The following is a 13,429-nucleotide window of genomic DNA, read 5'->3' as shown; positions in this document are numbered from 1 at the left end:
TTGAAAAGGGGCTTTGACCCTCCTTCCACCCTTCGAATTCAGCAACCTTTGTGACTGTGATATTGTTTTTGTTTGTTGATTTTAGAGACTAACATTGAACTTCAAAATTGTTTGCAAGAGATTTTGCAAGGATTAACGGAAGCAGCTCAAAATTATGCCAAGGTAGGCTTTACCTTTAGTATACTAGCAAAGTTGAGCTGTAGCTTGGTGGTTAACGTGCTTGCCTTCCGAAGTCAAGGGTTCAATCCTGACCTAGTGCCAGGGTTCAATCCTGACCTAGTGCCAGGGTTGTAACTTATGACATCTCCACTCCCTAAGCCTCAAATGAGGGCAGATTTCAAATGCAGTTTAAAACCATCACAGTACAATTCCGGTCATTTCAAAACCCCATTTATAATAAAGGAATAGTTTTCAGAATATTTTATCCTATATGTTTACAGGAGAACTGTTTACGTCATGCTGAGTACTGCACATGTCAGGCTAGATTGGTGGCGCTACAACTCCACTTACTTTCCACGAATACACGTGTTATCAACCTCGACTCAAATGAATTTCACAAGTTTATAACTAAACATGGAAAGTTTCATGAGGTACAGTAATGTAATTTTTTTCCCACTCTTTCCCACTTTCTTAAAGTTAAAACACTGCATATATAACATATTGTTTTTATCTTTTGCTTTTTACTTACGTTTTTAAGATTTAATGATTTCTTTAGTTTATTACAGATCACATACAATTACATTACCAATTACATCACCAATTATATCACCAATTACATCACCAATTACATCACCAATTACATCACCAATTACATGATGCATTAAGATTTTGGATCAGTCAGGCTGGAGCAACATAACAATCTGTAGACTTTATTTGTTTCGCTTTTGTTTCGTCTTTGTAGGCACTGCTGGTAGCAAGCGCATACTCTGACCAACATGTTAAGTGGTCTAATGCTCTATACTATAATGTAATCCAGCAAGGAAACTTTGTATTTCTAGATGATTTTAAACGAAGCTTAAGGCTGGAAGAATCACATTTTACTGACATGTCATCAAGGTTAGTATGCTGAGAGGCACACACTCCCACCTTTTGACACTCTCCCTATTTACAAAATCATACTGTAAAGCCACTGTTCTGAAAAGCAAAAAAGGAATATTGAGGGTGCTTTATTTGTAGTATGCAAAAGGCCGTTTTGGCGTGCCATAGAAATAATAAGAAAAACAAGAAACAATTAAGAACTGACAGCGTGGTTGGAAACGAAAAAATTCGAAAATAAAATATCAGAACGTTCTAGCGTATCGAATTAATTTGAGTCTTCTTCAGTACAGCCACCAAATCAACTTTCCAACATTGTTGGTCTGGCCCATAATTTCTGGATTTCCCGAAATTTAATTTCAATACAGGGAGTATTTGTGACCTTTTAAATTGTAATAACATTCCAGTTTTGGGAAGGTTTTTTTTTTAGGGAGTATTGTGAAAGTTTAGTCACCAACTCTTAACCAACAGAGAAACTATTTTGATTGTATATTTCTTTATAAATGTATGAATCATAGACAGCGCACACCGCAACTTGATTTCCGAACGCCATCCGTTAACAGCCTAGTCTTTTGTCGCGCATGGCTGCTCATTGTGTAACAAGAATGAACGTAAATATAACGAAATACAATGGCTATATAAGTCAATGGAGTAGTTATTAAATATCATGTGTTATAATAGATGTTATAACATCTAATTACTGCCAGTTGATTTTGTATCTTATGCTGTGTATTATTTCAACAATTGAAGGTACTATTGCATTAGGTACTATTGAAGGTACTATTGCATTAGGTACTATTGAAGGTACTATTGCATTAGGTACTATTGAAGGTACTATTGCATTAGATACTATTGAAGGTACTATTGCATTAGGTACTATTGAAGGTACTATTGCATTAGGTACTATTGAAGGTACTATTGCATTAGGTACTATTGTATTAGGTACTATTGCATTAGGTACTATTGAAAGTACTATTGCATTAGGTACTATTGAAGGTACTATTGCATTAGGTACTATTGAAGGTACTATTGCATTAGGTACTATTGAAGGTACTATTGCATTACTTTTTGTAAAATAAATTTTAAGTTGTAGACTATAATTGTTGTGCTTCGCTGTCAAAATTCGAGCTCCATATAATATCAAATATTTTTATTATTAATGTATAATACATTTTTTATAGTTTTCTTTTAAATAAAAAAATAATAATGTGTAAAACAGGTGTTTCTTTAGTTCTCAATAAATTGTATTTGTATTTTGAAGGTATAAACATGACCAGGAAAAAACACCAGAAATGAGAGAGAATATGAAACGATTAGTAGGCTATTGCAGAGATTTGAAAACAGCCTATGACATGGCAACAGAACTCAACTTTCAAGACATAGCAATGGACATGTTAAAAGGAGATGGTGGTTCATATCTAAGAGATATTATATGAATTGTGCTGTCTAAACCATTTTCTACTGTAGGGATGCTTTTGTCAAAATATGGTTCTCGGTAAAGTTGTCCTTTAAATTCTCAGAAATTGTCATTAACAAGGTGAATTATTATTTTTGCCAAACAAGAATAATTTGTAATGAACAAATTTGAGATAAATCACTTTGCATCATTTTTTTTATGTGGATAAAGTTTTAAAAATAGATCCTCATTTCTTTGTCCTGGTTATGATTGACCAGTGTTATGCAATTCCACTACTCCGCTGGCACAGTAAAAGGGGTAAATATTTGGGGATACATCAAAAAGGGGATTTGGAAAGAAAAGTGCACCTCGCATGTAACTCAAAACATCATCACTATAGAAAAACAAAATATTGATGTTGCAGAGAGTTGTTTAGTTTGAACGCTGTTTATTGGAAAGTACAACTATACAATTACACACAAAGTGAAAATTAATATAATATAATGCAAATCAATTGATTAATGTCTGAATGAATATTTTGTGATTATTTACAAAGATAATTAGTTTAATTCGCTACGTAATATACGGTAGGTGCTATTTTTGAATAAGTTCTATTTAGTATAACACAATAAATGTAGTCTGTATATTATAAGAGCTATTATATATTAATTCATATGAATCAATTAAATTGTTGACCATTGTGCCCACTTTATACAATAATCATACATTAGTATTATTATGTTTTTATGTCATTATAACTTTCATAGAATCCAAATATAATAATGGAAATAATTGAAATAATAATAATAATAATAAAGTTATATAAAATAAAACTTCTTTGTGAACACATGATGATCTAATTCATAATGCCACATTGGTAAATACATAAGTTGTTTTAGAGCAAAACTTGATTTTGTATTATTTTAAATAGAATTATTTTGAGTGGTTACATCACATTTTGTAATGTTATAGTTGTTAATATTTTATGTTTTTAAATTAAAGTATGAACTTGTAAATGTATTGTTATTGAACCTTTCTTAGTTACTGTCGTCTTTTATAAATATCCATCTGTCTTTGCCGTCGAAGCGGTCACGAGATTTCTTATTACAACTGCTTGTAGATACTGTTGACATTAATGTAAAACCGATTTCATATATCTCTTTAAACAAACGTGCCCTCGATATTTTTTCTTTGTTCTTCCAAGATATAGACGTTTTTGAATCATCACCTTTTATAGACAATTGGTCAAGGAATTTAGCCTGGCCAGTAACTTTCCACCGATAGTTCAATTTATCTTTCTCAACAGATTGACCTGTGTAAACATATTGAACTTCCAACATGGATTTCTTTTTAGCTTTTCTTCTTTTGCCAATACATTTAATCAAATCTTCAATTTTGTAGAATTCTGCTTCAGCCGCCAGCAAATCCCAATCTTTAAAACCATCAGGAAGGATGAGTTTTGATTGACGCAGGAAATTCAAAACGTATCGAAATGTCGGACCGTCTCGATCGATATAATATCGATTATTATCGTCTTGGGGTGGTGGTTGGACGGCGATCTTGTCCTTCTTACTGAACATTGAGTATAGCATACTTTTGGGATAACGAGTTAAAGTTGAACGATTTGCTGTGTAGAAATGTCCACCTACATTTAGATTCAACAATTCAGAAGAATCTTTTTCCCGTTTTTCAACAATAAGTTGAATCAACTTTGGAATTTCGTAGAATAACGCTTCAGCCGTCAGCATATCCCAATCGTTAAAATCTTTAGGAAGTATGAGTTTTGATAGCCGCAAGAAATTTAAAATGTGTCGAAATGTTGGGCCGTCTCCATCGATACAATATCGATTATTATCGTCTTGGGGTGGTGGTTGAACGACAGTCTTGCCCTTCTTATTGAACATTGAGTATAGCATGCTGTCTGGATAACGAGTTAATGTTGCACGAGTTGCCGTGTAGAAATGTCCACCAACATTTAGATGCAGTACTTCAGTGGCAGAAGGTGGGGCCATGGCTGGTGAAAACATGAATATTGTGATTAAGTTAAGAGAAAATAAGATATAAGATAACTTCATTCGTCCACAAGTCGAATTATTATAGGCCTATTATACGCAAACATTTAAAACAGTAGGCCCTAACGAAAACAATGTTTAGATTCAACCTGTTAGTGGCGGTTTCATCGCTGTTGGTTGACAACTGAATAAAATAAATAAATAAATAATAAATAATAATATAACTTGTTTAAATTCCATTAAACTAGAAAAATAAAAAATTGTAATCCAAAAATGAAATCATAAATTAAATTATCTACCTACCTAGCGGTTGTACTGGATGATACTGTACTTATGAGACATATGAATGAGCTTATATACACCTATAGATCGGGAAATCTATAAGCTCATTGGATATTATATTAAATGATTAAAATCACTGATGTGTCATGTTCTACTTTCCTACATTCTGTTTTCTTAGAGAAGGTTTCGTGGTAATATAGCTGATCCGGAATTTGGTAGAAATCTACCTCAGCCACATTGGTGTTTCGAGAAAGAGAGAAACAATACCCTTTGTAGAAATCTCAAAAATATAGACGCCCACTAAAACTTCTCATTCTTACGTCATACATGTTTCCGACGTATTTTTGTTTCCGAAACCAAATTTTAACGAATGAATACGGGACTCGAATAGGCCTACATTCATTTTTTTTACATGAGAACGATATTTATGAGAAACAGGTCTAAAATACGGTTTAAAAACTTAAATTGATTCCGATCGGTTTGAAAAAATGGAGACACGCCATCGAAACCGATTTTTGAAGTAAACCGTTCTTTTGGAATTTTTCAGTAAACAGACATTATCCGGCTCCAACTATTGAACAAGTATAGAGACGACGTAGTTTTAATCGGAAACTCTAAAACTTAGGAAGGGATAGGAAGGGTCAAATGTCACAACCTGATTATGCATTATATTCTATAGTAAAATAATTAGTTTATACGCTCAATAATTATACAATAATAATACAAAGATGTATTTGATACCGATGTTCTGTGTCACATCCTATGTTTTATTCCTAGAATGCTACATCATCATTTAATATCAATCAATTTATCAATAGTTGAATTGTACGGAAAACCTTTTCCTTGAACACTGTGGTTAACTGTACCTTTTTTATTGAATCAATCAATCAATGAAATAAATGTGGTAAAACAAGTACATGTTAAAGGCGATTCTCGTACTGTTTAATGTCCAGAAACAATAAGGTGCGGGCTGTTTCATGTCTAAAACCTAAATATTAATTATCTGAATTTAACCCTTTAATATGTGCGAACCCTCTTCCGATTGGAATTGACTAAAGTACAGTAGTAACAATTCAGTCAAACGGCTTACTTGCTTAGAAGAGGCAAGAAGAAGATACTGTATTTGAAGCATTATAAATTAATATGGTAACAATTTAATATTTAAGCTCAAATAAATTCATATTTATAACTTATTGTGGAAGCTGTTGTATTGTAGATTCAAGTAAAAAGTTTCCTATCGGATGTTTGTTACGTCGTCGTAATATTTGTCGTATTTTAACTAACTTCTTTTGTTTACCATTATGATGTCAAAAGTTACATACGTAACCGTATTTAAATAATATTAATTTTATAATGCTTCCAAATATCTGATGTCAGTCTCCAACATTGTGACAATTTCACTCTTCTCTGGGTTCAGATAATATAGGTTTTAGCAGTTTAGTCAATTGTTATTTTCTCAGTTTATTGTCTCTGGACATAAACCTGTTGTACATATACATACATATGTTTGATCGGTTGATTAATTTATTTAATATAAAAGGTGCAGTTAATCACTTAGGCCTACCGTGTTCAAGGAAACACGTACATATATTCTGTACAATACAACTATTGATAATGACTGATGATACAGCAGTTAAAACAATTCTAGGAATAACACATAGGATGTGACACAGAACGTGGTATTTGCTTATTGAGTGTAGAGACGAACAGTAGAATATGCATAATATCAGCTAGACTCAACCCATTAACTTTAACGAAATTCATACCTACACCTATAGGAATTTTCGTACATAAAAATCGCCCCAAAAAGTTAGTGCGTGTGAGAGTGTTTTAGTACTTTATTATGTGATTATGCAATAATGCAATAGAACTATTTCTTGGTAGTACTATTAATTTTGAGCTTGATAAATTTTCTGTATGGTTTTTTTTTGTTATATTATTGGTGGCGCAATATATCGCATTGCTATTGTTGTGGTATTCGCGGGCGTATTTGCATATCAGGAGAAGCATTTAATACTGAATAGGCTGCGTGAGCGTTGTTTCAGCAGAAGCATTTTGAAGTTAGTAGTAGGCCAAAACGTGATTACTAATATGAATATGGTGTATGGATCAGGTATAAGTTTATTGATTGTTATATCATAGTAATATACTAATTAATAATTAGACTGAAGTGACCATTATTATAGTAAACTTGTTTTTATTATCGTCCAATGACATTGTTATGAAGCACTGATAGTGATAGATACATATTATATTATGATCTCATGTTGTTATATAGGCCTGCAGCCTAATCATGTATATTCTTTTGTTGCATGGGATTAACATACCAAACCTTGATGGTTCAAATCAATATTGAGGATTCCCGAACCACGAAATGTAGCCTACTACTATGTTTAGCTCCATCCTTATGAAACCAGGTCATCTCTTCGAAACATTTATTATGAAAAGTATTCTACTGCCCTCAGGAAAAACAAAATAGGCCTATTGAGAGTTTTTTTTAGTTTTAAAGCTGTTTATTGGACAGTATATTGAATAATATTATGCAAATCATTACTGTATAAAGTCGGAATAATATGTGATATTATTTACAAAGATAATGAGTTTAATTCGCTACTTAATATAGGTGCTATTTTAAATTCTAAAGTTTTATTTAGTTCTATAAGTATAACACAATAAATTTACCGGTATTATATAGTTTGTATCAACTGATTATACACGTGTTTATAGCATCACTGTACCCACTGTATATAATAATCGCATTATTATGCTTTTATTATATTACTAGTCAATGACAGTACTTATTCTTCGAGAGATTTTCAATAGGTGAAAAAAGAAATATATTTGGTAACACTTGGCCAACTCTATGAATTTTTAAAACAAGATTTGGCAAATATTATCTAAAAAATTGCATTCTTAATTATTGGCATATAATATAGTAATGAGAAAACATATTTCATTTCCATAATTTGATCCAACATCAACAGGGTATGTATGTATACGGTATTCTAAATAGAATCATTTTTATTGGTTAAACACCCACATTGTGTAATGTTATAGTTGTTAATATTTTATATTTTTAATAAAAGTATGAACTGGTAAATACGTTATTGGACCCTTCTTAGTTACTGTCGTCTTTCATAAATATCCACCTATCTTTGCCGTCGAAGTTTCCAGGAAAATGAGCATTACTACTGCTTGTAGATACTGTGCTAATGAAAGTAAAACCGATTTTATTTATTTCCCCAAACAATTGTGTCCTAGTAAAATCTGAGCATACCATATCTTCTTTACGCATTATTCTCATGTCATCACCATAACCGTCATCAAATTTTACTATAGATGACAATTTGTCAAGGATTTTAGATTCGCCATAGACTCTCCACATAAAATTTGTTTTTCTTTTTTCAATGCTAGTTCCAGCTGTGTAAACATATTGAACTTCCAATAAGGATTGGTTTGTACCTTTTCTTCTTTCGCTAATACATCTAATTAAGTCTGGAATTTGGTAGAAATCTGCTTCTGCAGCCAGGATATTCCAATCTTTGAAGCCATGAGGAATGATAAGTTTTGATCGACGCAGAAAATTCAAAATGTGTCGAAATGTTGGGCCATCTCCGTCGATATAGTATCGATTATTATCGTCTCGGCGTGCTGGCGGTAAGCTACTGCCGCTGCTAAACATCAAGCCCAACATACTTTTTGGATAACGAGTTAAAGTTGAACGAGTTGTCGTGTAGAAATGTCCACCAACATTTAGATTCAACAATTCGGTTGCAGAAGATGAAGCCATGGCTACGAAAACATGATTAGGATTATGATTATGATAAAGTGGAAATCATGATGCTCGTCTTGCATTACAATACAATAACACGGCAATAATTACATTAGATAAAATTCCAGTTGAATCAATAATCCATTATCAACAACAAAAACCATAAATAAATTATCTACCTTATACCTTGTGGTTGTACTGGATGATACTGGATACTTGCCGTTAGAGCACAAACTAACAATACTACATATTATATATATTCGTCACATTATGGTTTTTCCCAGATTCCTTTGTTTAAGATCACGCGGAAATATTATAGAGGAAACGGGTTACACTTCCTCCATGAATATCCATCTACTTCCTCTATGAATATCTATCTACTTCCTCCGACCATATAGAGTCTCAACTTATTTCTCCTGCTCTGATGAATGGCTAAAATTATTATCTAATGTGAATTTTTCATGACTATCCCTCCTCCATGAATAATATTTTATAAAAAAATTAAAATAAGATATTTGTAAATAGTAATCTTTAATGTGGTGGTGTAGAATGAATATATCAATTTTATATAAACTTTGATTTTCAGTAAATTTATTAAATATCGTTATTTTAACATATTCCCCAAACGCCAACCACACACGCATTGCAATAGACATACGCAAAAAATATGTTTTAAACAATGGTATATTTATTTTAGTAATTTCAAGTAAAAGATGGTTCAATATTAGTAGTAGGCCTACAGTATTTAAAGACAACATAAACGGCAAAACACATACCCTATGAATATTTGGAATGAAAATGAGCAACGACAATTATTAATTGCATAAAATAAAGCCTAAACTGTCTACACATCAAACTTTATTATCAAAAATGTGATGTGCCCATATATGGAAATGATGATGTCATATCACTACCATATTTGGGTATATCACTACCGTATTTGGGCACGATGATCACACCTTTTGTCAAACTAGTTTGATAGTGTAGACAGAGCTTAACATTAAAAGTAGGCCGGTCCTGATGAGGAGCATGTGTCTAATAAGATCAGGAAGGTTACATTGTTATCTTATTTCTAAAAAAAAGAAGGAAACAAAAACATTGTTATTATTATGATATTTATTTCATTATTTCATATTTTTTTCACAACGAATGCATTATATTAATAGTTTATATTTTATAATAAAAGTACAAAGTACAGTACTGTCTTGTTACATGTCGTCTTTCATAAATATCCACCTATCTTTGATGCATGCCGTCAAAGTATCCACCAAGATTTGCAATACTACTGCTTGTAGAGATACTGTATTAATTAATGTAAAACCGATTTTACATATCTCGTCAATCAATTGTGTCGTAGTATATATCTGGTAAATACGCAGAATATTATCAATATTATAATATCCTGGATTTAAAAAGCGTTGTATGTTGTGAAACCTCGCTATAAGCGCTGATCATACAGTAGAAACTAAGAAAAAACTGAATCCAAACCGAAGTATGGAGATACGCCCTTGTCTGTAACCAGGGTTAGGCCTAAATTGGAATACAGGCCAACCCGTACCCATGCCAACTCGTACCCACCAACTCGTACCCAAACATTTTTATAGTGTAGAGTGGTGGGCCAAATAATTATATCAATTTTATATAGGCTAAACTTTGATTTTCATTAAATTTATTTTAACATATTATACAAACACCCACCATACACGCATTGCAATTAGACATGATTTAAACAATGATATATTATTTAGTAATTTTAAAAGTAAAAGATAATATTATTCAATATTAGTGGGCCTACAGTATTTAAAGACAATATAAACAGAAACAATAAACACAAACTAAAATAGGAATGAAATGAGACAAATATTAAATGCATAAAATAAAGCTTTCTTTTCTTTTCTTTCTTTATTCGAATTCACAAAATAACACAACATATAAAATACAAAGAAGGAATTCAGGGTAACACAAAACAGTAACCAAAGGTCAAACTTATTTCCATTGTGGCCATTAGACACAATCAAACAATATGATGTGCCCACATATGGACATGATGATTTCATATCACTACCATATTTAAATATATCATTACCGTATTTGGGCACATCACACTTTTTTTGTCAAACTAGTTTAATAGTGTAGACAGAGCTTAACATTAAAGTAGGCCGGCCTACTGAGGAGCATGTGTCTACTGCGATCAGGGTTACATTGTTAACTTATTTCTAAAAAAAAAAAGGAAACAAAACATTGTTATGATGTTTAGTTCATTATTTCCTATTTTTGTCACAACGAATGCATTTTAATTTCTAAAGATTTTGTGAAATTAGGCATCGTATTTTCACTGTCTTATTTATTTTATGCATATTTTAACATAATATCATAACAAATGTTTTTTATGCATTATGGTAATTATAATTGTTTTGAGAAAGAAACTTAAAACTTTCTTGTTACATGTCGTCTTTCATAAATATCCACCTATCTTTGCCGTCAAAGTATCCACCAAGATTCACATTGCTACTGCTTGTAGATACTGTATTAGTTAATGTAAAACCGATTTTACTTATCTCGTCAAACAATTGCGATCTATTAAAATCTGAGCATTCTATATCTTCTTTCTTCAGGATCCTCAAGTCCTTACGTCCGTTGAAATCTACTGTAGATGGCAATTGATCAAGGAATTTAGGTTGGCCATAAACTTTCCAACAATAGTTAACTTTCTTTGCCTCAACAGATGCTGCTGTGTAAACTAATTGAACTTCCAACAGCGATTTATTATTAGCCTTTCTTATTTCGCTAACAAATTTAACCAAATCCGGAATTTGATAGAAATCTGCCTCAGCAATCAGAATATCCCAATCTTTAAAACCATGTGGAAAGACGAGTTTTGATTGACGCATGAAATTTAGAATGTATCGGAATGTCGGACCGTCTCGATCGATATAATATCGATTACTATCGTCTTGGCGTGCTGTTGGTAAGTGCCCACCAAACATGAGGCCTAGCTTACTTTTTGGATAACGAGTTAATGTTGCACGAGTAGTCGTGTAGAAATGTCCACCAATATTTAAATTCAATAACTCGTCAGTGGCAGAAGAATGAACCTCAACTTGTTTACTTCTTTCAACAATAAGTTGAATCAACTCTGGAATTTGGTAGAAATCTGCCTCAGCCGTCAGCATATCCCAATCGTTAAATTCATGGGGAAGGATGAGTTTTGATCGACGCAAGAAATTCAAAATGTGTCGAAATGTTGGGCCGTCTCCATCAATATAATATCGATTGTTATCGTCTCGGCGTGCTGGCGGTAAGCTACTGTCGCTGCTAAACATTAAGCCTAGCATACTATTTGGATAACGAGTTAAAGTTGAACGAGTTGTCGTGTAGAAATGTCCACCAACATTTAGATTCAATAGTTCGTTAGTGGCAGACGATAAAATCGATGGTGACTCCATGATTATGAGATAAATCAAAATGATTGAACGTAAACTACTGAACGCTCTTGTGCTTGAGTTAGTCACAGGTTTTGAAAACTATATAGTTTTGACTGTAGCCTACTCGCAATCAATTCCGGGTTCTTTGGACTTTGGTCCCGTCTTTGGTAACCGGATTATACCGATTAGGCCTTTTATGTTCCAACGTTATTTACAGTGACAAAAATAAGCTACTATATTCACATTAACTCTCTTCATAAACAGTTCATACGCTAAAATATTGGAGTGAGAATATGGTCGACGAAGGTCTGCGGTAGCATGTGTTTTCTGGATAGCGTACCAAATTATCGTTTATTTCCAAGATAATTTTACATTCAATAATTTTGTGCGGTGAACATACTATAGAGAGAAAATATCACCACAAATAAGCCTTTAAGTTATTTATTAAGTAGGCCTATTATAGGTACTTGCATACTCTATATAGAGTTTGTATATGCATAGTAGGCCTATTATAGGTACTTGCATACTCTATATAGAGTTTGTATATGCATTATTTTCGTAAAAGTTATATTAATTCGGTTTCTACCACAATGTTCCAAACGACATTCATTCAGGACCCTATAAAAAAACTTAATAGTTCCTTAATATTTTCCCAGGTCTTAATGACAAAACCACATTTAGGCCTATAGGCCTATCTGTAATTTGACCTAACATCTATATGACCATGACATGCTTGATAAAATTTGGTATAAACATATTTTTTTAAACAAGATACAAAAAATATCAACTAAAATATCTGATTCATAATTTTTTTTTTTTTGCATTCTTTTAATGATACTATTGTAAAGATTCTGATTTGCTTTTATTCATAATTTCAGTCTGCTGAGATTCTATATTTTATACTAAAATTATAAACTGGTAAATGTAGGCAAAGGATCATGTCAAACTTATTCAACTGCAATTACTGCAGGACCGTAACTATATAATTGTTCACTAGCGGTACAATAACATACAATTATACAGTAGTATATACTCGAGTAATATTCTTTTAGTAATTCATGGATATGCCACGTAACTTATAATCTTACAAGCCCCATACTCAAGTGGGCATTGCCAACAATCATAGGCCTTCAGTATACATAACATGACTAAAATAAACATATAACGCTAACAGTTATGGATCAGATGAGTTTTACGCGATGTAGATAGCTTTCTCCATTCTTTTAAATCTGTTTAAGTTCTAACTCTAGCTACCGGTGGTATATCGTACGGTTCTATATCGGCACTGATATACAGAGAAAAGAACCATCTGCAGTGTCTTGTCCCCTGACTAAAAAGTTCTCCCACTATACACTCTTTTCCAAATAGACTGCAAGTAGACACTTAATTCCAGAATTGTACTATAGTTAACATAGGTTACAATCAAGTTGATTTAAAAAGTTCATCTAGATATCTTGCTTTAACTTGAAATTATCATCATCAATATATGGAAAAGATGCCTATAGTT

General features: G+C 32.3%; 3 protein-coding genes across 4 annotated transcripts in view; 1 reads left to right on the top strand and 2 right to left on the bottom strand.

The window, feature by feature from the left end:
• Window positions 1-3,142, top strand: part of LOC140052697 (spatacsin-like) — a 34,372-nt gene extending 31,230 nt beyond the window's left edge. For both annotated transcript variants that reach the window (XM_072098379.1, XM_072098378.1), the window contains exons 32-35: window positions 86-162; window positions 441-590; window positions 902-1,056; window positions 2,297-3,142. In XM_072098379.1, coding sequence (XP_071954480.1) covers window positions 86-162; window positions 441-590; window positions 902-1,056; window positions 2,297-2,471 — 557 coding nt within the window. In that variant the 3' untranslated portion in view covers window positions 2,472-3,142. The remainder of the gene's footprint in view (window positions 1-85; window positions 163-440; window positions 591-901; window positions 1,057-2,296) is intronic.
• Window positions 3,143-3,279: 137 nt separating this feature from the next.
• Window positions 3,280-4,795, bottom strand: LOC140052700 (uncharacterized). The gene is made up of 2 exons (XM_072098381.1): window positions 4,747-4,795; window positions 3,280-4,445 (listed from the first exon to the last, which is right to left on the bottom strand). Exon 2 carries the CDS (start codon window positions 4,441-4,443, stop codon window positions 3,469-3,471), a length of 975 nt encoding a protein of 324 aa, XP_071954482.1. The 5' UTR covers window positions 4,444-4,445; window positions 4,747-4,795; the 3' UTR covers window positions 3,280-3,468.
• Window positions 4,796-10,394: 5,599 nt separating this feature from the next.
• Window positions 10,395-12,638, bottom strand: LOC140051692 (BTB/POZ domain-containing protein KCTD19-like). The gene has a single exon (XM_072096985.1). The coding sequence runs from the start codon at window positions 11,941-11,943 to the stop codon at window positions 10,939-10,941; it is 1,005 nt and encodes a 334-aa protein (XP_071953086.1). The 5' UTR covers window positions 11,944-12,638; the 3' UTR covers window positions 10,395-10,938.
• Between the last annotated feature and the right edge of the window lie 791 nt (window positions 12,639-13,429).

The sequence above is a fragment of the Antedon mediterranea genome, chromosome 6, assembly GCF_964355755.1.
Source record: "Antedon mediterranea chromosome 6, ecAntMedi1.1, whole genome shotgun sequence".
Taxonomy (NCBI): Eukaryota; Metazoa; Echinodermata; class Crinoidea; order Comatulida; family Antedonidae; genus Antedon; species Antedon mediterranea.
The sequence above is the reverse complement of the archived record's forward strand: the minus strand, read 5'-3'. Positions and strand labels throughout refer to the sequence as shown.

Bases quoted from the DNA above. Each gene is read 5' to 3' on its own strand.
- LOC140052700 (XM_072098381.1), bottom strand. From the start codon at position 4,443: ATGGCCCCACCTTCTGCCACTGAAGTACTGCATCTAAATGTTGGTGGA.
- LOC140051692 (XM_072096985.1), bottom strand. From the start codon at position 11,943: ATGGAGTCACCATCGATTTTATCGTCTGCCACTAACGAACTATTGAAT.